The sequence below is a fragment of the Balearica regulorum genome, chromosome 8, assembly GCF_011004875.1.
Source record: "Balearica regulorum gibbericeps isolate bBalReg1 chromosome 8, bBalReg1.pri, whole genome shotgun sequence".
In the NCBI taxonomy this organism is placed as follows: Eukaryota; Metazoa; Chordata; class Aves; order Gruiformes; family Gruidae; genus Balearica; species Balearica regulorum.
Genome location: NC_046191.1, coordinates 28,710,519 through 28,733,797, shown reverse-complemented (window position 1 = coordinate 28,733,797; position 23,279 = coordinate 28,710,519). Strand labels below are relative to the sequence as shown.

Sequence of the window (23,279 nt, the reverse complement as noted above, 5' to 3'; positions counted from 1 at the left end):
CACCTGCCTTGCGCGCCTCCTGGCGGCGGGCGGATCCAGGCGAAGCGGCTGGGCGGGCATCTCGCACGAGGGGCGCGGCCCACGAAGCAGTGGCGGCCATTTTGGTTGTGGGCGAGCCTCGCATCAGGCCGCCCCGGCCCTTTCCGCCGCAGTTCCGCACCGGTGGTGAGCCCGGCCCGGCTCTGCCAGCACCCCCAGTCCCTCGGCAATCGCGGCAGCAACCGAACACCGGCGCTGAACCGCGGCCCACCCGTGTGCGGCCTGCGCTCGGGTCAGCCCCGCGGCCCCCGCCTAGGCCCCGCAGCAGCGGCCGAGCTGCCCCGCCGCCAGCCCCATCCTCCGTTTCGGCGCCTCAGGCGCGGTGGGCAGGCCGGGCCCTCCGCCTGAACTCCTTTGCTGTGGGGAACCGAGCTGCGCTGCCTGTGATTTATGGGTCTCGGGTGCTTGGGGAGCCAGGGGTCTGCCTCCTTCGAACCGTGCTGCGGCCTCCTGCCCCCCAGCCGCGCTTAGGGAGCCAGTTTCCTTCCACAGCTTCCCAGTGCTGCAGGGAATCGAGCGATAGCTTCCCCAGCAGCCTCAGTCAAGGGCGGGCGACGGGGTGAGAACTGGCTACGCGAGGCAGGTGGTCTGTCTAACACATCTCCCCCGCCCCATCGCCCCGAATGTTTGCTTGGGTGGTGTAACTCGTGCATCAGAAGGAGATCTATTTAATGCCATTAAAACTAATTGCTCTCTGTGCTGCAGAGTAAAGTGACTCCTGGGAGAGATTTCACGTGAGTATTTTGGACAGCAGAACGAACGTTGAAAGGAATTACTCTAGTGCAGTGGGAGGTCTGGGCTTTTCACACGCTATTTTCATGTTGCCAATGTTATTCCAGTTTCGTGCAGCGCCAGGGCATTAGGATGTGGTTTGCTCAATCATTTTGAACGTAACGCTCTGAGCGAGCAGGGCCCAGCAGCACACCCCATACCCGTGGCCCTGTCTAGACACAGATTTAATGGCAAAGGCAGCGCGTTTAACAAAGGTGGTCTAAGCTCTGCTGAACTCCTTGGCTTGCTTTAGTAACTCAGCTCCACCGGTTTAGCTTGCATTACAGTTTGCGCTGTCAAATCTGATACAGATGTGTAGAGTGCATTATTTAGCAATACGCTTCCTCCTGCTTTCTAGCAAAGCCTTCCAGTCCATGCCCAGAGCGGGGACAGTGCAGATATTCCCTGAGACATGGGTCTGCTGGCCAGAGGCTCCTTTATGGCCGAGTCTCTTCAGCACAACGAAGCCGCAGGCATCTGGACAGAAACGGGGATCCCCTCAGATCCACATCCAAACTCCCTTCAGCTGAGCGTCACCATCTTCAGGGAAGCACAGAGGAAGGCTTTCTCCTACGCCTGTGCGCTGGGAGGTCCATAAACTGGCATGTTGGGGGGAACAAAGGGGCACAGCAGTTGGAGGAGCCCGCTCCTCTGGCAGCTGGGTGATTTGGGTCCTTTTAAATAAAGGAGGTAGATGATGGGAGGAAGAGGGTGCAGGAAAGTAGAATGGGTCTTACCTAGTGTGTGAGGCATAATATGTCATATATCATGGGCTGACAGTGCTCACAGGAACAAAAACTAAAGTTCAGCTTTGCCACCTCTCCCTTTCAAAGGTGGGAAAGATCTCAAGTCTTTGGCCCAAATGGGACAAACAGTCATGCCAAAAGGCCCAGCCCCGAAGCGCAAAATAAGGGGAACTGTGGGCGTTCCTCACCAGTTTATTCAAGGGCCTAAGCATGGATTTGTATGTCACCTGTGTGTATGTGCGCCTGTTTGTTTGTGGCAGGGGAAAGGCAGAAGATTGGAAAACCTGAACAACTGCAGGTAAAGACAAACATTTCTTATTAAACTTCTGATTTCTACTCGCAGAACTTGGCTCCAGCTTCAGGCTGTGGTGTAATTCATGTGGCTCCCAGGAAAAAAACAGCAAAAAAAAAAAACCAGGGCAGAAGAGGAAAGAGGAGTCAGGGAACCAGAGGGATCACAGAGCTCTTTGCAAGTGTCTCATTAGGTTTGTAACTAGTTATTTAAGTCGCTTGGGCAAGGACAGACTGTCATATTGGGGAGGGACAGCTAGTGACAGTAGAAGACGACGGAACAAAGGGCACATCTATGGAATAGAGCCTGTAAGGGCTCTGAGGATGGCTGGGGAGCGTGGCCCAGCAGGCTCCAGTGCAGTCGCTGTCTGCAGCTGAGCTGTTCCTCAGCTCTTCCTCTTCCAGGCCCAGTGCCTTCGGAAAAGGCCGAGGGAGGAAACAGGGCTGGGGTCGTGCTCCCAGCACCAACTGCAGCCAACGTGTTTTCCAGCGATGCCCTGCTGCCACACAGTCCTGTTAGTTACAACTCCATTACGGTAGCTCTTTGCTGCTAAGGACAAGTCTCAAGGCCTCAGTTTCTTAATAAACAGAACTGGGTTTCTCTTTTTAGGAGGCAGGGACCCCAACATACCACCTTCACAAAAGTGCGTGTTCTCACTGAAGTATGTTTCTAGACTGACTGGTTGCAAACATCATCACTACCTGTGAACTACGTGCAACGCAGCACCATCTTCCACTGCCAGCGCAGGCAGGCAGTTCCAGTGCCTCTTGTTGCCTCAGAGTGCTCTCCTGAACCTCATAAAGAAAAAAATGAGCAGGTCACAACAACTTTAAGGGCTGACAGCTGCGACATAAGTTGCACCAGTAAGTCAGCTTCACTGTATGTTATTTTTCTTGAGGATGGGCATGGAAGGAATGAAGGTTGTAGCTATTCTCAGCCTTCTCCCGCAAAGGGTGGACAGCTGAGCTACCAGTGGCGTATGAAATCTCTGGTATCTAAACAGAGCTTGTTCTGCTTATTCCAGAAGATACATCTTGTTCCTGTTTCGCTTAATCCAGAGTGGATTAAACTAAACAGAATCATGGCAGTCTTATTTCAGGATGAAATGCACATGTTAAACTGTTACCAGACAGGTCCACACACCACCCGCCCCCGTATTTGAAAGGCTTTGAATCGGGTCCTTCATCAGCTCTCTAGGCCAAGGATATTCGTTTGCTTTTGCTTTCCCCTACCCTCTGCTGCCCTAGTAAGCTCCTAAGTACTAGCGTGGTACAAATAATAATTTACAACAAGATCTTAGGCTGCCACATTAAGTAGGTTGCTCACTGAAATTACACCGTACATCTGCAGAAAGCCTGAATAACAGCTAACAGACCTATGAACTTCTCAGTCTATGCTTATTTCATTGTGCTGTTAACTTTACAGCTTAATTATATCTAAAACACCTGCCAAACCAAACTCATTAATTAATTAGCAGCAGACTGGGAAAGAGGAAACTCCTGGGATGCTTAGGGATTGCTGCTGTAGGAAAAGAAAAGAGGAGCTATATGAAGTCAGGGAGAGAAACCAGGAAAAGGAGGAAAGGACAGAAGTTGTAGAAGTTGCTAAAGGAAAGCAGATCCCTCCTCGCCCCGTTTCATGCAGGATACAGTACTCAGGGACTGGATCCATAAATACAGACAATTAAAAAGTTACCCTACAGGTCAGACTCTCCAGTCTCCCTCTGACGCCCACAGGAAATGTGATATAGATTGAAAAGTCTATGTGCTCATATCTTTTTTTTTTCCCCTTTCTGGCTCGGGAACTGTAATTAAAGGGAAAATCAGGCGCTCTCCTGCCTCAGAGAGTATAGTGGCACAGCTGGTTTTCATCTTGGCTAGCAGGCTCTGTCCTCAGGCTACTAAGTGCTGAGTAATTTTTACCAAGCTCTGCTTGCAGATAAATGATGTTCTTCTCTTAGCTGCTGCCAGGCAAAGCTACAAATACTTGATCTTTTATATTCTTTTCTCATAAACTCCTAACATTGAATACTAAAAATGCAGCCAGAGATTTTTCCACTGCCATTTATTCTCAGCATGGTCACAACTGTATTACAATTACAGGCACCCACCCGTTCGCTGAAGCTCAACTGTAGTTCCTCGTTAACCTGAAGCTTCCAATTAAAGGCTCCTTCAGTTTCATTGATAGTTTGCATATACTCCAAGGACCCACTTCATTATTTTTTTTCCCCAAAACACATTCCATGAGAAGGGCAACTGCTTTAAATAACTTCACACTAATTTTCTGGAAAAGCCTGATGAGCGAGTGCCAGTCTCAAAAGAAAAGCCTGTGTCTGAATATGCAGTTTGGGTAATTTCTCTCACAGCTATAACTACAAAAATACCTGAACGCTTTTGACAAATGTGGCACAACTGCTGGGCAAATAAAGTGTGGGCTCGGACCAACGGAAAGAATCTAGAAAGGTACAACACTGGAAAGCCATTAGTTTAATTCAAGTTTTCTGCAGTATTTCTAGTAAGATTTTACATTTTCTAAGAACCTGCATAAGAATTAGTTTAAAATTGTAAAACTAGTATTTTTTAAAATCATTTTCTAATCTTGGCAATGCTGTTCTTCCACCTACCTCCAGTAAGTGTAGCCATGAGCATGAAGCCAGCGCAGGGAGGAGGCTGAAAACTGGTAAAGAAATACCATGGCTAATTTTAGAATCGTTTCCAGTCATGCAGTATGAAACATAGTGAGTAACAGTGCACATAAAAGTTCTTGCCCACTTTTAAAAGATAAAGCAAGGTTTCAAAACAATCTTGATTTCAAAGATATTTTTAAATTATCGGACTAACAGTCTGTCAACTTCCTAAACAACTCCATGCCTTTGAAGATCACTTTCCTAGCACATACACCAGTCTTAGGGGATTGCAGGCTGCTGTTTTACTAGTATCAGTCCCTGATGCAAGTCTATTTTCTGTTTAAGCCAAAAATGAGGGAGAAAAGAGGAGAGGAACAATTCTGCAAATCAATAGCCATTACAAAAAAATAATTATGACGTGGATGTAACTTTTCTTTTAAAAAGTGAAAATTTGAACTGTCTTGTGAAGGTGTCCTGGCCTGTCTCTGCTGCTCAGTCAATGATCTGTGCATAGATCCAGCTTAAACCCCATGAACAGGCAGGACAGGATGCATTTGGATTTTAGGATGGGGCAGCTGGGGGGGGAAGGCTCAGCATCTGGATTCTGAACCAAGTTACAGTGGTTTTTTTTCTCTTGTTAGTCCTCAGGATGTGGCTGTCTTCTCTCAGCCCACAGAACTCTATTTAAACACTATGGTAAAGGTATTCTTTTGTAGTGTAGTTTCTAATTTTAAGTGTTTTCAAGCATTTAAACTAGATTGTAAATGTTTGAAGCTCCAGGGGAGTGAACCTGTGCCATCTTTCCATTATTAAAGTCTTCAGACCCAGGACTGGACTTCGGTAACTATGTGTCAAGGCACTGCCAGGAGATGCCGGGGCTTAAGGGTGTTCCTGTTACTTAAGTGCAAGAAGGAAACGGTCCATGTTAAACACACTTCACATGAAGCATTTTTCTTAAATGCCTCGTAAAACAAACGAAACATTGGTTAGAAACACATTCACCACTGCTGACCACACAGGTTTTTATATTTAATAGAAATTAAATTAGTAGCTTAATATACATAATGTTACGCTTTCCAGTCCAGTAGCCTTCCAATTCCTGCTTTCAAGTCACAGAGCAAATACTGTACAAAAACGATAACAAAGAGCAACCAAAGAACAAACACTGTCACTAAAACACTGGACCCAGAAAGGTGAGGTTTATCTGGAGCTACGCACGCCAAAGGATACGTAACGATGGACCCATCGCGGTACAATCATGCATTACCAAGGGACAGATCTACTGCCTGCCACGCACACGCTGGTTCCTCCAGGGCAGGTGGCAGCACCCTGGGCCGCAGAGCGGGCCGTTTTATCGTGCTCCGTAGCTGTAGTAGTAGGGTTCATCTGGGCGGTATCCATACGCAGTGGCTGGGCGGCCAGGAACCCCTGGTGATTGACCAAATCCGTCAACTCCAATGCTACAAAAAAAAAAAAAAGAGGAGAGAGAAACGGTAGGTTTCTGTACGGTAGGGAAGGCGCACCAGTGCTGGTGTCTCCAGCTCTTCCTGCCACAGAGATAATTTGGTGAGGCAACTTTGGAAGCCATCTTCCCCTTCTAGCCAGCACTTCTCTGTCTCCTCTTCCCTTGGTGGGAAAAGAAATGCTGTGGAGAAATCAGCACAACTCCTGTCGAGGAAAGGCTTTTGGGTCAAATAGAAATCCCAGAAGAGACAGAAGTCTTCTCTTCTATACTTTTGTGGATTTACTAGCAAAGCACTTCATTTCTGTGACCCAGTTTCTCTATCTGCATGTTAAAGTTAACATGTCTTTCAGGAAAGGCTTCAAGCATGCTTCTTGCAAAGCCCACTGGTAACCCTGCCCTGCACAGCACATCTGAACGGTCCAATTTCCTTCTTTCCGGACACTTCTGAAGCCCCTGGGAAAATACCAGCTAGAAATGAGAAAGTGAGAATATCTGGTACAGCAACATCGTTCAGCAAAGGACAGCGTTTCTGGTGGGATACAAGATTGACAACCAAATGGCAGAAAGAATTCATCGTATACTGAAAGGCTATGTACTAATGAGGCAGAATAATTCATTTTTCATATAGAACAGCATCTTTTACACCTAACAAATCCCACAGCAATGAATTAGATACTAAAGCACAAGAACTGTGTAGGGAAAAGTGGCACATATTTCACACTCAACAGTAACTCTCACGCAGGAGGTAGAGGAAAAATGAACATTGCCTAAGATACTGGATTACTGCCTAGTCATAGTTATGCCGCTTCTTAACTTCCACTTCAGTAGAAGGACAAATGGATTCTGATTTGTCTGATTAAAGATGCATTGAAAGGAGTTGAACTTCCCCTCAGAAGACTGTCAAAACACAAAGAACCAAAGTGCTTTTGGAGTGGGGAAAAGCTGAACCTCATTACTGCTAATTATACATATGGAACACGGGTTACACAACAGTCCAGGCTGGGACAGAACGACCCATCCAGATGTACAATGGGTGGGCCCCAGCTCAGCAAAAAGCTGGCACTGCTGAATCGGTTGGACTGAAAGGGCTCAGCCGAAGTGGCGGGGACCATGTCCATAGCTCGGTGTTGCAAAGACACTTTCCTCAGATTGTACCTCCGTGAGGTCCTAGAAAAGGAATCCTTGGTGCTTGATTTCTCAGGGGACTAGTTCAGTCATGGGATGTTCTGATTATCAGGTGAAGGTGGAAGGTCTGAGGCTGAGATTTATCCTCTGAGAGGGAGGGGACAGAGTCAACAAGCCAAACTGCAGAGAAAATCATTGTGTTTCACTTGAATGCATCTGGAGAAATGCAGCACCCTGAAAGTGCTTTGCTATCTCCACATCTGCCTGTCTGTATTTGGACTGGCAATGCCCTGTCTCATGACTCGTACACAGAGCCATCGGTCTGACCTTAAGGGCTGATCAGTCCCTTCAGCACGGCAAAGAGAAGCAGAGTAGCCGTAGCGTACTCTATAGTGGTGCAAAGCTACGTGAACACGTCTCTGGCTCCACACCTTCCGCTGGCCACCCATTCCTTCCTGCATCCACTCCAAAGTCCTATTACTCTTTTCCAAGCCCTTTATGAAATGAGCTGGTGACCTCTGAGGCCCCTTCTCCAGGTCCCTCCTTCGTACCTGGCAAACAACAGCTTTCTCATGAGCAGGCCTGAAGCTTTAAAATACTCCTGAAAGAAGGGATGAAGAGAAATCTTGTTACTTGTCTGTATCTAACTCTTATCTCCAGAAACACCAAACCCTTCACTCACCTCAGTCAGAGAATGGTCCCTGCTTCTACCACTGTTCCTGGTTTGCAGTACATGAAAGGATTAGACAGACCTCACACGGGCTGCTGGTAAGTACAGGCCACAAAGCTCTTCTGAGCAAGCCAGCAAGGACCTAGCATGAAGCTGACCAATTTGTCTGGCAGTTCAGAAAACAAGTTGAATAACTGCTGTAAAACAATGCCCATTCTTTAAGTTCTTTCAGTCCTGTTAGTACTAGGAGTTAATAACATACTAAAAGAAGGCGTAGTGGGATTTAGAAGTACAGAGTCCAGTTCTGTTGTCACCACCGCAAGTTATCAGTGATACCACACATGCGTAAAATTGCAGAGAAGCAGGACCCTTTAAAGCTACCTTTAAACTCAGGAATTCCATTATTTTCTTCCAAAGATCCTTAACGCATCTACATTTGATTTATAATGAAAAGCTGTTTTAACAGAAAACACTTTTCTGAGTTTATATTTCAATGTTTTGTTTTTTTTCTATGACTATAACATAATTACAGTTGTGGATAAGTTGTTTTTATGTCTAGTATGGTACAATAGGGGCTCTTTGCATTTCTACTAACTACTGGAAACTTTGTTCTGGAAAGACGTTGCAGGTGAGTGCTGCAGGCTGTGAGTCCTGTTTGCAGGGAGGCTGGTGACCGTGAGCTGACCTGGTAGGGGCCATGCCCGGGCTTATGGGATGCAACAAATACAGCGGACCGAGACACCTGTCCTGAAGCAGGACTTCCTTCTTAAATGTAAATGGGGCTTCTCTTCATCCTACAGAGTTTCAGGAACTTCTTCTGGTCACTCCATTACATACTACCAAACTAAAATAACGTTGGGTTTTTGGGAGGTGAAGTGTAATGACGACGCTGAGCCACGAGGTGGCAATGGGTCTCTATCACTGCAGGCTGAGCTTTCCCTGCTACTTCCAGGTTAGTAATCCGTGTTCAAAGAACTTCTAAATGTATTTAAATTGATAACGACAGCAGGGAAAATATGGTTTCAATCACTTTCTCAGCAATTTTTTTTTAAATTTTTTTTTTATAAATGTGTAAGTAATTAGGTAAAGATCCCTAGAGTTTAAACTTTGAGGAGTATCAGTTATTTCCAAATGGCTTAGACATATGTTAGTGTCCTGAAGAAAACTGGAAGAGATGGATCAGCTGATAACTGCTTTGGACAGTTAAAAAAAAAAATAAAAAGAAAGGAACAGAAAAATCACATTAAAACACCTTGATCAAATCACCACTCTCCCCTATTTAAATATTTCTCTGTAGTAAATGAAGTCTTGTCCATGCTTCAAAAAATGTTGGCTTCATTTTTACATGCGAGTGCTGTTGAAGCATACCAGCTTTGCCTGTTCGATTGTTTGTGCTGGCAGCCTGTGGCAAGAAGCTTGTCCCCTTAGTTGAAGGAAAGGCTATCGAACCCAAGAGGTAACTGTTTGCAAAACAGCAAACACGCGTCGGTAGACTGAAGTCTGGCTTACTCGTGAGGCTGGCCGGTCAAGGGCAATGACTCCGCAAGCATAACCTACGGAGATGGAGACAGGGGACAGGAACAGCAGAAGGGCAGAACCAGGAAAGAGGGTAGCTTTTTGGCTGTAAACAGTTGTTGGGTAATGATTGGCCTGAGATCATGATTTGTACCATGTGTTCTTAGATTTATACCAGCAATCAACTTCAAAACTTACTCCTAGGAAAAACGTGTTGTTGGCCTTATTTAGACAGTATCTACAGGGAAACGCAGCGCTCAGCAGAGCAAGCATCAGTTTGTCTTCCCAAAGTTAGGGACACACAATTATGCCAGAGGCCACAATATTCACCCTCAAATTGGTTTTTTTTCCTCCGTTAATCAGCCCTGTCCAACTATGTACCGAGCAGAAGCACGTACAATCCCTGCAGTCGTATAGCAGATACAGATCACACAACATCACAACAAACTCCTCAGATAAATGACTTATGGTCTTGCCTTAATCTACAAGTTAAGGCAGTTTTGCCTCACAAAATTGCACGCGTGCGCAGAGAGATCGATGCTTGCTAACCACGCCGTCAAAGCACAACTGTTTTCTTGTGCAAAGTTTACCACCGTGCCTGGAGCTGATGGAGTTAAACGGTGAACAGCACAGCTAATTACTCTGTACTGCTAACCTCAGTTGCTGGTTCATTTTGAGACCCTTTAAAATATGAACTGTGTATTTTACCCCTATGCACTCTCTTAATGATTTGTTTTTTTTAGACTGAAATCACTTCCAGCCATCAGTTATACTCGCGGTCTCTACACATGCACTTTTCCAAGCACAAATATTTCTTTTTCCTATTGGTCTGCCAGCCCCTGTCAGAGCAAATTTCACTTTAAACTAAATGCTATGATACTTAAAACCTCTTGGATTACTCAGGCTGCTAGTGTGATCTATGACCTTCCCCAAATGACAGCTGAACTTTCCAATTTGCCTGTACTGCTGGGGAACTGAAGAACACATGCCGAAGAGGAAAGCATTCCTGATGTGCATGAGTGAGGAGAGATTTCTTAACAGCTCTGCTTATTGATACTTACTCTGATTCATAACATCCAAATTAATATGCTCATCTAGGATCCTAGGTGTCCTGACATAATTTAAAATGTAAAGACCAACCACATCCCCCCCTCACAGTAGGAAATGCCAACCAGCATCCCACTACGTCCACAAAATACTTGACTTTCCTTAACTCTCTCCTGCGCCCAAAGCCTCAGAGACTAGATCGGCTTTGTGCTACGTCCGGAAGACTTGGCAGGCTCAGGCAGGGAGCACTCTGCCAGCAACCCTCCGCTGGGGTTCCCGCTCAGGTATCTTTGCTGCTCGTGAGCGCGCGGTACAGGAAGAGAGGCTCGTGAGCTTAGTCTGAACCAGGGTAATTAGCGCCTGGGTGCAGACTGACCACAGAGCAAGGCTGCTTTCTGTAAGTTTTCCCGATGCGATAGACACCTGAGCCTGTCCACACTCGCGTTGACACTGTTAGTAGTGCTGGTGCTGACAAGTTGCTCTACAACAGGTACTAATTCCTCTGGAATAAGCAAGGCAAGTCCTGGGTCACTGGGGAAATTCTTGGTCAAAACTAATCCCTTGAAGTCCAGCTGGAAATCCTGCAGTAGGATGCACGGATCTTGGTGTGATCTCAGCAAGAAACACTGCTTGGGAAACAGGCCTGCACGCTCACGAAAGAGGCATGAAGCGGTATGGCAAGTATTGTACCAGCCTGTACTGTAAAAGACTGCGACTGCCTGTGCAAGCGAAGGTGACCCAGGAAAAGTCTTCACCTTAAGGGGTGAAATAATCGCTTTAGGAGCTTACACTTTAGGGCCAAAATTTCATCCTTTTCGGCCTATCAGTTTCATGGTTGGTAACCCAATATTAAAGCACCCTGAAATCACTGCCTACTGAAAATGGAATCCAAGCTAAACGCATATGGTGCTTCCACCGGAGCCACGATTTCAGCTACATTTCTTTTCATCCTAAACCTGTTCTAAACCCCTGTCAATCCTCCCTCCTTACTCTGCATCAACAAGGCTTATACCAGCCTCATGTCTGAGAGGCTCTCAGCTACTCACTGGCGATACAAGCTTTATCATTCTATTAAAAATAAAGTCTAGTAAAAAAAAAATCTATAAATTTATAATTCACTAGGTCCTCTGGCCCTGGCAAGACCAAGCAAACGCTACTTAGAGCTCTCAACTCATCAGCAAACCTACCAAATCCTAATGAAAGAATCAGACCCAAAGTTCTCCATGTGCTCAGGTGAGCTGCTGAGGGTTTATTTGCAGGCATAAACAAGCAGCCCCTGTTTACACTGGCACCTCTTCCTGCTGCCACTGATCACACCTGCAGCTTTGCAAATCTCCTCCTGCATGTCAGAGAATGGGGTTTGAACCAGAAGGTTTCTGAGCATCTTTCAGAAGCCTGACATCAGTAGAGTTCATAGGAACCCCTCTGTTTCCACTGTGCCTTCTCCCTTTATACACCTCATACTGTTGTTTCTACAAACCACTGTCAAAATATCCCCCACCTCACCCCAGGCAGGCATTCGGAATTTTGTGCAATGCATCTTTGAAGTCCTAATGTTTCCCTTCTGTGAATCTACTCGTATGTGACAGCACCGTTGATAACATATGGTACAGTTACCACTCTATATTGCCTTATAAACTGTCATGCCATAAACCCCTGTAATCTATAATGCCGTGTGTAACAGACAAAACAAGTTATGTTCAGATGAATACCAAAGGCTGCATTTTTCCCTCAGGAGGTACCTGAGCCATAGAAGTGGCACATCAGTCTCTAATCTCGAGACAAGCACAGCATTATAACCTGTACAACTGAGATGCACTTTATTGTTTATAATACTTGTCACCAAGAGTCACAGGAGTTTGCCAGCAGCAAAATCTGTATTTTTATCTCTCCTCCCAGTGGGTTTTGTTTGTTTGTGTTTTTTTAAAGTGTTGATGAAAGGTGCTAGACTATAGGTCCAAGACAAGGATTGCAATGCAGGGCAGTATAATGGTGTATGGGATGTGGCAGAGGCTGCTGTCCTGCTAGTTCAATTAATAGACTGGTTAGTGAATGCTGCAGCTCCCTCCCTCCCCAGGTACGGAAAAGGCAGGGGAAGCTGGGGGCATCCAGGCCTTGGCCCACGGTACAGGAAGGATTCAGGCACGGTGCGCATCCGAGCACAGGAGGTGGGAAGTGGTTTTGAATTCCATAGAACAAACAGACCTCCAGCTTCTAAAATTATATTCAGGGAAGAAATATTTAACTAATGCTCTGCAGGTACCAGCTAACCACCACACTTCAACCAAGGCTCAGAGCCTGTGAAACCCATGGACTCTTTCTGCTGATACTCACTGTCAGCTAAACACTGGGTGGGATACCATTTTCATAACACCAATCATGAAAGAGTGGAGGGTATCAGAAAGCAGCATAGGGCTGGTTGCTTTTTCCCTTGCTTAATGCCTAGTGACTGAGAAGATGATCCTATTCTACATGCCAGCTACCTCTGGTTTTGCTTCACTGACCATAAATTTTCTGTCCTTCAGAGTAAGAGCACAAACCATGGGTTATGGAGAAACAGCATGCAACTGAGAAGCCTTAGAAAAAAAACAACGTTTCTTTATGTAATGTCCTGTAACTGTAGATTCTCCCACTCCTGGTAATGACGTTAAACTATAAACCACAAGTCTCTTAAATTCTGTCTCTCATGGCCCCAACTTTTTCTCCCCTATCTGTGAAGCTTTTTTCCCCGTGCTTTCTATTCCTCAAGCTCAAGTGAGAGGGAAGTTTCGTGGCAGGGACTGTGACTGTACACACTGCATCGAATATCAAGTCCATCTCTACATTAGCATTGAATATTAATGTTCCTTAAATAGTAATACTGTATCTGCCCAAAGACAGAAAGTGTCAGAATGAACCTGTGCGATAATACTTTAGCTCCTTTGTGCATCATGATACAGCTTTTATGGATATGATCGCGTCTCTCCTTCCATGTGATCCAGGCTTCTTCAATGCACTAAATGACTTAAAGTTTCCAGTTGCTTCTGGACTTGGTGCCCAGTTGTATCTCAGCACAATACTGCTGTTTCTGACATTTAATTATAAACAAATGCAAATCTGACAATGGTGGAGAAATGAGCACTGTGTCTTCTGTGTCAGGCTCCAGCTACACACCAAGCAATAAGCATGCCAAAATTCACTGGTGGGGATGCAGTATTTAAAAAAAAAAAAAAAAAAAAAGAGTATTTCCCAACTGAATAGGAAGAAAGCACTGAACTGAAAACAAATGACCTTGCTTAGCCAAATTCAGTAATAGCCTTGCTTGAAAGCTGTAGAGTTTGCCATCCCAGCTCTGTGAAAGCAGCCTGGGACTTGGGCTCAGTTTCTTGCTCTGTCAGTTACCTGCTGTGTGATCCCGGACAAGTTGCTCCTTTTCTCCATGACCTCAGTTTCCCATTGGAGTATTAAAAGAAAAAACACCCCAGACATTAAAGACAGCAAGTGACAAACTACAGTAATGAGAAGACTCAAATTGGACTGATGTAGATAGAAAAGATTTTTGCTTATTCTGTAACACCCCTCAAAGAGGGGAAAAAAAGAATATTTCTGATCTGCTAGAAAAGCAACCAATCCAGAATGCTGCCAGAGGGCAAAATAGCAACTCAAGAACTCAAGTTGTTTCACATAGGCATCTTGTTCCTTTGAGGGGCATCGAGATAACGTTACTAGCATTCCCTCCCCAAGGCTTGCAGCTCTGCCACGTGGATGGGGAGTTTCTCAGCTATTCTGTACAGGATTTGTTAAAAGGTCAAGTGCACAGTAAGAGTTGGAATGAAAACCAAGGGTTCTGACTTTCCATTATAAGTCTGACAGAAACATCTCCTGTGCTGTTGGCTCAACAACTGGCCAAACTCACTGATTAGATACATCCATTTCTTAAAAATTAAGAACTAAAACAAATAAAAAGAGCCCTGAGGAGCAGGCAATAAAAAGCAAGATGTCCTTTCCTCCCCCTCTCTCCTTGCAGAGTCCAAAGTATTTCTGTCAACTCCATAACTTGAAGAGTACATTGCCTTAATCTTGAAACCTTCCCAAGCCAGATATACAACTAAAGCATCTCTTTTACTGAGCTCCAGCAATGTCAGTGTTATGTTGGGTACAGAAGCTTTAGGCAACAGCCTGAGCAGAGTAAGATCCTTAAGTGGCAACTTCATAGAGGTGACCGGTGTCGCTGACTAGATCAGCTCAGGATCTGGTCCACATCTTCCACTAGCCTTCCCATTTCCAGACGGGAAGCGTTTCTTGCTTCCTGTGCTAGGTTACAGAGCTGAGTCACTGAAAACGTACACTGAGATAAGCAGTTGAAGCAGAAATGCAAGTTTTCAGTGCCCTGCATTGAAGGGCTCTTAGCTGGAAAATTATTCCTTTAAATATTTATATAAGCTCCTCAAGTCTAAGCACTGCCACTCAGCTCTGTGCTTCAATACAAACGGGAAAGAAGATCCCTCTTGTGCACAAATACCCAGAAAAGCCATGCCAGCAGGTTACTGGCTGGTAGTTCTGCTGTCTCCCGTGCTCAGCACCAAGAACCGGGCAACTCAATGGCTATGATAATCCAGATGCTGGAGGGAAGGAGGGAGAGTAAAAAAAAAAAAATAAAAAAAATAAATGTGTTCTGCTTTGACTTACAGCTGCAGCCAATAAAAGCTTTCAAAGTCTTTTCTGAAAGTTAACATTACTAGGGGATTTGCAGTGTTCACTAAAGCACACACGGCAAATGCAGTTGGAACATTATTACTGATGAATAAACTTTAAATATTTTTTACCACCATAGACAACTGTCCAGATTTCAACCACTTTCGCGTATCAACACAGGGCCGTAGTGAAGTCTTGTCAAAAATCTACCACAAATCAGCGACGATTTTAGTGTAAACCAAGAAAGAAGTAAGCCTCAATGTCTTACTGCTTTCTTTCTTTGGGCTAATACTGGATATATTAGGGAACAAGCCAAATGATACAAATAGAGACATGGAACATTTTCTTGGAGATCTATACCTTGGAGCATTATTATGCAAAATTTCAATTTTAATTAAACAAACAAAAAATAAAATGTTTCCAGGCCAAAGGTGGGGCAGAGAGTCTAGGAAAAAAAACAACTTAAAAAGCTCAAAACCCAGAAGGCAAATAAACTCCCTAAACTTATTTATTTTTTTTTAAAATCTCATGATTAAAAAAAAAAAATCCTAGTTTTGCAGATGGAAGAGAAACGGGTGGTTCAGTCATCGTACTTGAATGGCTGAGGCTGATACACACAGATTCGGAGAGTCAAATTTTAGACTCAAAACAATTTTAAGTATTTGGCAAAGAAATTAATTTGATATGTTACATTAATTTTTATACTAGAGACTTGTTTGCAGCACATGTTCCGTTCAGATAATAACCATAACAAACACCCCACTGATATACAGGATTTTTTAAAACTACTCATTGTAGGTTTAATTTTGAATCCTGTGAGCATGCTTATACATAGCATACAAAACACCCTTCACTTTATTACAGTTTTAAATCTTTCTTCCAGGTCTGGCCTTGCAACCACTTGTCTTGATAAAATAGGTCACTTGAAAAAGGAAAGCTCAATAAAATGAATTACAAAACCAACAAGATTAAACTGATTGTGCTGTTTTTGTACAGTGCAGCTGAATTCTGCAAATATGCTGCTGGCTGTGGTTTGGCATTTAACAGCATGCGATCAGTGAGAAGGAGGAAATTTTATTCTCATTAACTGTTGCAGATTTACTGCAGTGAAAAAGGGCTATGTAACCTGAGAAGTGACAGAATGGAAAGATCAAAGCAGCAGTCTGGAAACTAAATAAACCTTCTGGCTACTTCCTGCAAGGAAAATTCACTCTGGCAATGTAAAACAGAGTCCAGTTAAAAACTACTCTCAGTTTTATGAGCTGTCACAGCAGCTTGAGTGGTTTGGACCAGTCAAGTTTAGAACATTATATTTCCTTGTTTTTGTCTCAGATACTTCTGTAAGCAGTTTTATAGTTTCTTTTTCTTTTTTTTTGTTTTAAAGAGAAAAATAAAATTCTTTTCTTTTGGTTGAAATCGAGAAGGTCACAGCTAAACTCATTAAAACCAAGCAGGTCTTCATTTGCACATTCCATTCCCGTTTACTACGTTTTAATATTTTACTTTGAGATTTATAAGCAATGTACATTTGCTTTAATAACTCTTCCGCATTCTGTTCACTTATTGTTTAATATAAGTGCAAATCAGTTTACAGAGCCCAGATGGCTTGTAACCAGGGAGCCAGTCTATTCCTAGTAGCACATCTGGAGGGACTAAGAGCAGCAGACAGAACGTGGGAATTAATTAACGTTACATTTCAGAAGAGACAGACTCAGGTTTGGGGGATTTTTTGGTAAGACATTCCAAAGGACTTGAGCTAACTGCTACAGCATTTTGGTATTCTTTTAAAATTCTTAATAGCCTCCTAAACCAGGTCGGTTAAATGAGGCCAACTGCAGGTGGAATATAGTAAAATAAAAAGCAACTAAAAAAAAATGTAAAAGAAGTGACTGCAAGTGAAAGAGGCCCAAGTATCTTATATTCCAAAAGAGCTGAGCTGCATTAAAACCTCAATGCTAACTCTCTTCCCATACGGCATCTGCAACTTGCTGAAAAAAATTGCGCCTTTAAAATATTCCCAAGCAAGCTATTTCATCTCCTAGCATACTAGTGTAATTGTTCAGAGCAATTAAACAGCTCTTACAGTAAATGAAACAAGTGCAACATGATCCTTCATGATTATGGACCACACACCTTGGAGAGGTGGTGTGGTCTGGTCACTGGGGCACCGTGAGAGCAGTCAGGGAAGTGCTGCTCTACTCCAGGCTCTGGCACCTGACTTCAGGTGAGGCCCTTCTCATCTCCTCGCCTTTGGTTCCCTGCCCATCCTGACTATCAGTTCTTTGGGGCAAGGACTGTGTGTTGCACTGTGGACATCATCTGTGTGTACAAGAGCAGCTGCTTGGAAGCTTTCCATGTTACAGTCTAAGACCAGAATAATAATAAATAACTACCCACACACATAAAAAAAAAAGTTGCTGCACATAGAATACTAGATATGAAGAATATTGTCCTCATCTGGATATTCCCAAATTACAGGCAGTGCTGGGCCCTAATCCTTTAGTGGCACAGTACACACAGATCACCAAACCCTGAAAAATCTCATAGATGAATACGGGTCATAGAGAAAATTTCTCTTCCCCTTGAATAATCAGACTCCTGCTCTTCGAAAATGCTACAATAACTGTCCATATCATAACAGCAGAGTATGGTCAAATACATATTGGTGACACCCAAACTGGATTATAATATGATCAGGTTGCAGTATTTAATATCTATAAACATGGCTTTGAAAAGACAGTATGAAAAAACTAATAAACTGACAGCTAGCAGGGAATACAACCACTACCTAAAAAAACAGGGAAAGGAAAGAGATAACTCTAGTTTAGTACTGGTGCAGAAACAAAATTGTTCTAAACTAGACACAAAGAAATTCAAGCTTGCATTCGAAAGCTCCTTGCGATGAAGCACCACTCCCCCATTTAAGTACTGAAGGAAAACAACTATATAGTGACTTTTGATTCGGGCCATGATCCAGGACCGGAAGAAATCAAGTGAGGTCTTTCAATAAGCTTGTCCCAGACTGTGATCAAAACCCTACAAGAAGCATCAGTTCCTGCTTCCTTAGTACCATCTTTTAAATGCAAGACCTTAATTCCATGTACCACCTGAACAAAGAGAAACTTACCTGCTTGTTTCACATGGATAGTCAGTAAATGCTGCATTGTCCAAATGAGGAGTGTGCTTCATCTCTGTTATGTCAAGTCATACAGAGCCATATCAGAAATTTAGTGAAATCCTCCTGACCATATTCAGTTTAACTTCTTTAAAACTAAAGATGTAGGCAGTTAAGACAACAGAATATGATAAAAAAAGAAGAAAAAAAGATATGACTCCACTACCACTAACAACATTTTTGTGGGATTAAAAAACCCAACAAAAACGCCAAAACCAAAAACACACCCTTACTTGTCTCCAGAAACTTCATTGGTTCTGGGCTTCTCTTTAAGGCCTTTTCAAATTCGTTTCAGTGGGATTTACAATTTGCTAATACTGATGTGTGATAAACTAATAAAACCTGCCTACAAGGTTATAGGCCCAATTTACTAATAAAACCTAATTCAATTCTCTTGGGAAATGCAAATGAAATAGTGTCCAAATGTTAGAAGCTGGGTACAACTCCGCTGAACATACTGCAAAGGCAAAAAAGGGGAGTTTTGGTTTTGTTTTTAAAATAAAGTTTAAGTATGGAAAAGTAATGCACAGAACTGTAAGAAATATCACTGTGGTAAAATGTTTGAAAGTAGAATCATATTTAATAGTAATTTACATTCTATTAGCTTTTCTTTCCATTAATTAAAAGATTTTATACTCACTATATGTCCACCCCTAAGACAGGAAAGCATTACTGCCTCTATTCAAATGATGAGTAGAGAGAGATGTGCATACCTTCAATTCTATGGTAGCGCAGACCCCACAGGAAAACATGTTTTTTTATCTAAGCTAATCTTTCCAAGAACCATGAAACAAAAGAGTCTTCTGCTGCTGATGGCTGTAAAGGGTTGCCTGAAGCAGCTCACTTTTAGTTCTTCACCTTCAGAGATAGCCTGCAAGATGGCATTTCGCTGCTCAAAGGCTGGGAAGGGAATGTTCAAACTTCTAAATAAACTGTGCACACTACTGAAAATAAAACATGGATGAGAAATAATCCACAGCAGGGTCACCAACTCCTTCAGTCCTTTCCTTAGGAAGGAGGTTCTTTTTATCAGCGATATATCCTGCAGAGACTAAAGCAAGGAAGAGATGAAATCCTAACTACAATGCTTGAGAAGTACAACACATGACTGCTTTTAACAAGTCTAATTGAAGATGAGGATCTATATGGAAGATAACTATAAATGTCAATGTAGGATATAAATTACAAGTACAACCATTTAAAAACATTTTGATAAACATTTACAAAGTCAGCATTTGCCAACACCTGATGGAGTTCCTGTAGCTGACCTGAACTGGAGCTATTCAGCTGGGACTCACGACAGAGTTCATACCACATTGCAGGAGTCAACAGGAATGCAAGGCTAGAGACATATGTCCTTCCCCCATTAAAATTTTCATCAGGGTACCCAAGCAAGAAACCATGTGGCTGTGACTACTCCTTCCATTCAATGTGGACTTTTAGCACATGCAGACATTACATGATAAACTAAGTCACAGGAATAGTCTTCCCTGTGCTCCCACCAGGACCTATGGCCATGTAGTAAGTTACTGAAGCCCACATCACCACAGTTTCTGTCAGCTCAAGACACAACAGCTTGGTTATGCATGCCTATACTTGCCAGCAACAGACATAGCTTAAGTCAACGCAGAGCAGCCTGCGAGGTCCTGGCTCCATATACTTAGCTCACAAAAGATCACACTGACCTGCCATGGCAAAAAGAAGAAATGCAGCTACAGTTTGAGGCTGTAAATCCAGGCAAGAGGAAAGATGTTCCACCAAGGACAGAGACAGACAGTCACCTCATAAAACTGGTTTTGTTTGACATGCCAAACCTCACTGCTTCCTGGGAAGAAGCTTCAATCAGATCTCTGTTGAGAGATGTGAGCACACACGCGGGGAACAGCACACACACACAGAAACGCCTTGTCTTGGTGGAAATGAAGATTGTGCAATGGCAGCTCTGCTACATTTTATAACGAGGTTAAAGAACTCTCATTTGGCAAAAACTTCCTTGGGAAGAAAAAAAAAGTTTTGGCTAGCTCCAGCATTCCTAACTATTAATCTTTCTAAAGCTACAGAGAGGATTTGGGAACTCTGATGAAGATATTAACAAAAAATTGGCTTTTGCACTTAAAATGTGTACCATTATCTGGTTATAGCTGGGAAAGGTTAAAAAGTGGTCTCTTCCCCAAAGGGTAAGAAAAATACTGTGGATACCTCTATTATAAGATATTTAAGCATCACTATTATGTTTGTGTCTAAGTAATTAGTCTCTAGGAGGTGATTAAAATTTGACAAATGACCATAGTTTCTCAAAGAAGGCTTTCAACTGGTCTTTATCCCTTGCAGCTCAGACACTAAGCTGTCATCACTTTAGCCAAAGGTGAGGGATTTTTTGTTTGCTACAATCATAAAACTTTCACTCTGTATTAAGAGTTATCAGAACCAGGAGGCTTGAATACAGATTTTAACAACAGATGAAAATTTCAAATCTATGCCTAATGCCCATCTGCTTCCGAAAGACAGTAAGATGATTCAAAGCTGGTAATCTAATCACAAAAATCTTTTTGTAGCCAATAAAAAAAACCTGGATACAAGCTGTCAAAACAACCTCCTCAGTCATGTATTTTCTGCTGAATGGAAAACATACCTTACGATCTGTTTGCATTCTGCTCCAAACCTTTGAGGAAAACAAGAGATGCTGTTTATGTATTTTATCACCACTTCTGTATACATTATATTCTGAAATAATTCTATTTATAGACATCATACACAACAGTACAGCTCCACTAAGAATATAGTTCAGAAATAAGAGCTGTAAAACACACAAGCTAGATTACCAGAAACAAAGCATTTCTATTTCTAACAATGCCTTGAGTCCCTAAAGTGAGGGTGGCACTATCAGAAAAGTGTCAATTTTCCAGGTCTTATGCGCTGCTTCTCCTTTCTGTTGATAAGTACCAGAAACAATTATCCCTGCTTGCTTCAGGAAATCTCCAGAATAGCAAGCATGCAAGCAAATCTACAAACTGACTTTATGGCTAGATACTTTTACAATTCCCTTCAAAGTTGTTCTGTACTTCACAATGTAGGAATTGATCATGCCAGGTAACATTCTCAACTCTTAACAGTAGTCAGTGCTCTAGGTTTCAAAGGAAAGCCCAAGAAACCCTGTGAAGAGAAGGCAATGTCTTTGGAAAATGCAGCCCCTAAGATACTCCACCTAGTTCACCAGAACTAAAGATGTTCTTACTATTAATACCATTATTTCTCTTTAAAAATTTCCCTCTTAAAAAATTATAGGGGGGGAAAAAACCCTGATGTGCTAACCCAGTGAGTGGAGTTGCCTATAAATACCTTAACTTTTTTGAACTTCTGTTTTACTCTTGATTTCAAAAGAGGACTTCCCTACCTGCCCAAGACTGTGCAGCAGGTCTAGGTATGTAGGTCCAGTGTCTCCTGGGCCAAAGACTCCACAGGAGATGGCTGTGATATCCCTAATGGGTTACAAGAAAGTCAACCACTTCATCACTTGCACATCTGGATACGGTTGCTGCTCCAATTCCCCAAATCCTCCTGAATCAAACATGGTGGAACTGCAATGGCAGAGGTTGTCCCGGACCTCTGCTAGAACTAACATCCTACAACCATGGAAGCACTTGGGTTTCACTACCTGCTCAACACAGTATAACAATCTGGCATATGGCAGCTGGTGTGGGCTGAGCTCCCTTGCAGAGGTATTATTAAATATTGCTTGCAGTGAAAATCTTCAAGGTGACTTGAGTTTGATTGCGGTCCTTAAAAACCTCTCATCATGGACCCATTTCTTTGGCTTCAAAAAATGAGGTTGGTGACCAAGAACACACTTAAGACCTGGAAACACACTGAAGGCACCAACACTAGCTCAGCTTCTCAGTGACACGCAGGCACTAAAAAGGTGAGTCTTTCTGGCTGACTTGTTAGGCTCTCCTGGAGGCAAGGGGAAGTCTGAGCATGTTGCAAGGATAGGAAATAACCTCAGAGAAATTATGGAGGCAACATACTCTAAGTCATCCTTGTAGGCATGCAGAAAGGAGAAGAAAGGATTAGATTATTCAAAGTTGAGTAACAAAAAGTCAGCTCATGGTTGTCACCTACCTCAAGTTTCACAGGGTGGTCTTAACTGACGGAAAAGACCCCTTCAGAACTCACCCCATTACTTAGCAAACAACTGTTTATTACAGAATTAAAAAGCCTAATATAAAAGGCAAAGACCAGAAGATGCAGGCACAACAAATAAATGTATAACAAATAAAAAAGTATAACAAGTGAAAAGACCAAAAATATGCATCTACTCATTATTAGGCCACCTCTCTTGGAACTCACAAAAAATGTTACTATTAACTGACTTGCTAGTTGTCTATGCAAATCATAACTCAGCTTTAAAAAAATTTCTGAAAAAATATTCAAATATTAAGAATAGAAAACTGAACCATTTTTATAACAAAAATCTTGATTTATTAAAAGCTGGAACTAGTTAAAAATAAATCCTTGACATAAGGTTCTTGTTAGCTTTAAACTGTAAGCATAAAAATACCCTAGAATTATGTTTTGGTATGGCTGAAATGTACACTATATAACATATAAAAAGAGCCTTGACTTGCTGCTATTATTTTTAATTAGCCTCTCTAGCACGTATGGTTTTACCTTCCAACACCAATTCAAATTCGAGAAAAGGGAGGGTCTGACTCTCCAAACTCATGGGACTGGCAATTCCATGGCTCATGCCTTGGAGCACTAATGCATTTTACATTAGCTCTAAGCATCAGGAAATCCTGGCTTCTGGCGCCAAGAAGTTCAAAACGATAATGACACACATCTGAAAACTAGGATTCGCCGTTCGACTGCCAGTATCTATTCTATCAAACAATTCAGTCCTGCTCTGTTACAAATAGGACAGAACATTTGCAGCAGTCCACACTGTTTCCAATTAGACTGTGTGTCTGGACTGCAGATAAATCCATGGAGCAGCCATATCAAAAAAGCCTTCCTAGAAAATAGAATCCTAATGAGAAATCTGAATATTTACAGAGGCTATCAACAACAGGCAATTACCGAGTTTGTCGTTAGCCAAACTGCAGTTTTTGTCTGTTCTCTTTCTTGAGGTGAGCCT

At 42.9% G+C, this 23,279-nt stretch overlaps 1 protein-coding gene across 2 annotated transcripts in view; it reads right to left on the bottom strand.

Annotated features, from left to right (window-relative positions):
* Positions 1-5,471: 5,471 nt before the first annotated feature.
* Positions 5,472-23,279, bottom strand: part of KIFAP3 (kinesin associated protein 3) — a 71,643-nt gene continuing 53,835 nt past the window's right edge. Inside the window, exons 20-21 of one of the 2 annotated variants that reach the window (XM_075760323.1) lie at positions 7,616-7,665; positions 5,472-5,934 (exon numbers count right to left, since the gene is read on the bottom strand). In XM_075760323.1, the coding sequence (XP_075616438.1) occupies positions 7,635-7,665 (31 nt within the window). In that variant the 3' untranslated portion in view covers positions 5,472-5,934; positions 7,616-7,634. The remainder of the gene's footprint in view (positions 5,935-7,615; positions 7,666-23,279) is intronic. The other variant, XM_075760322.1, reaches the window with a different exon arrangement.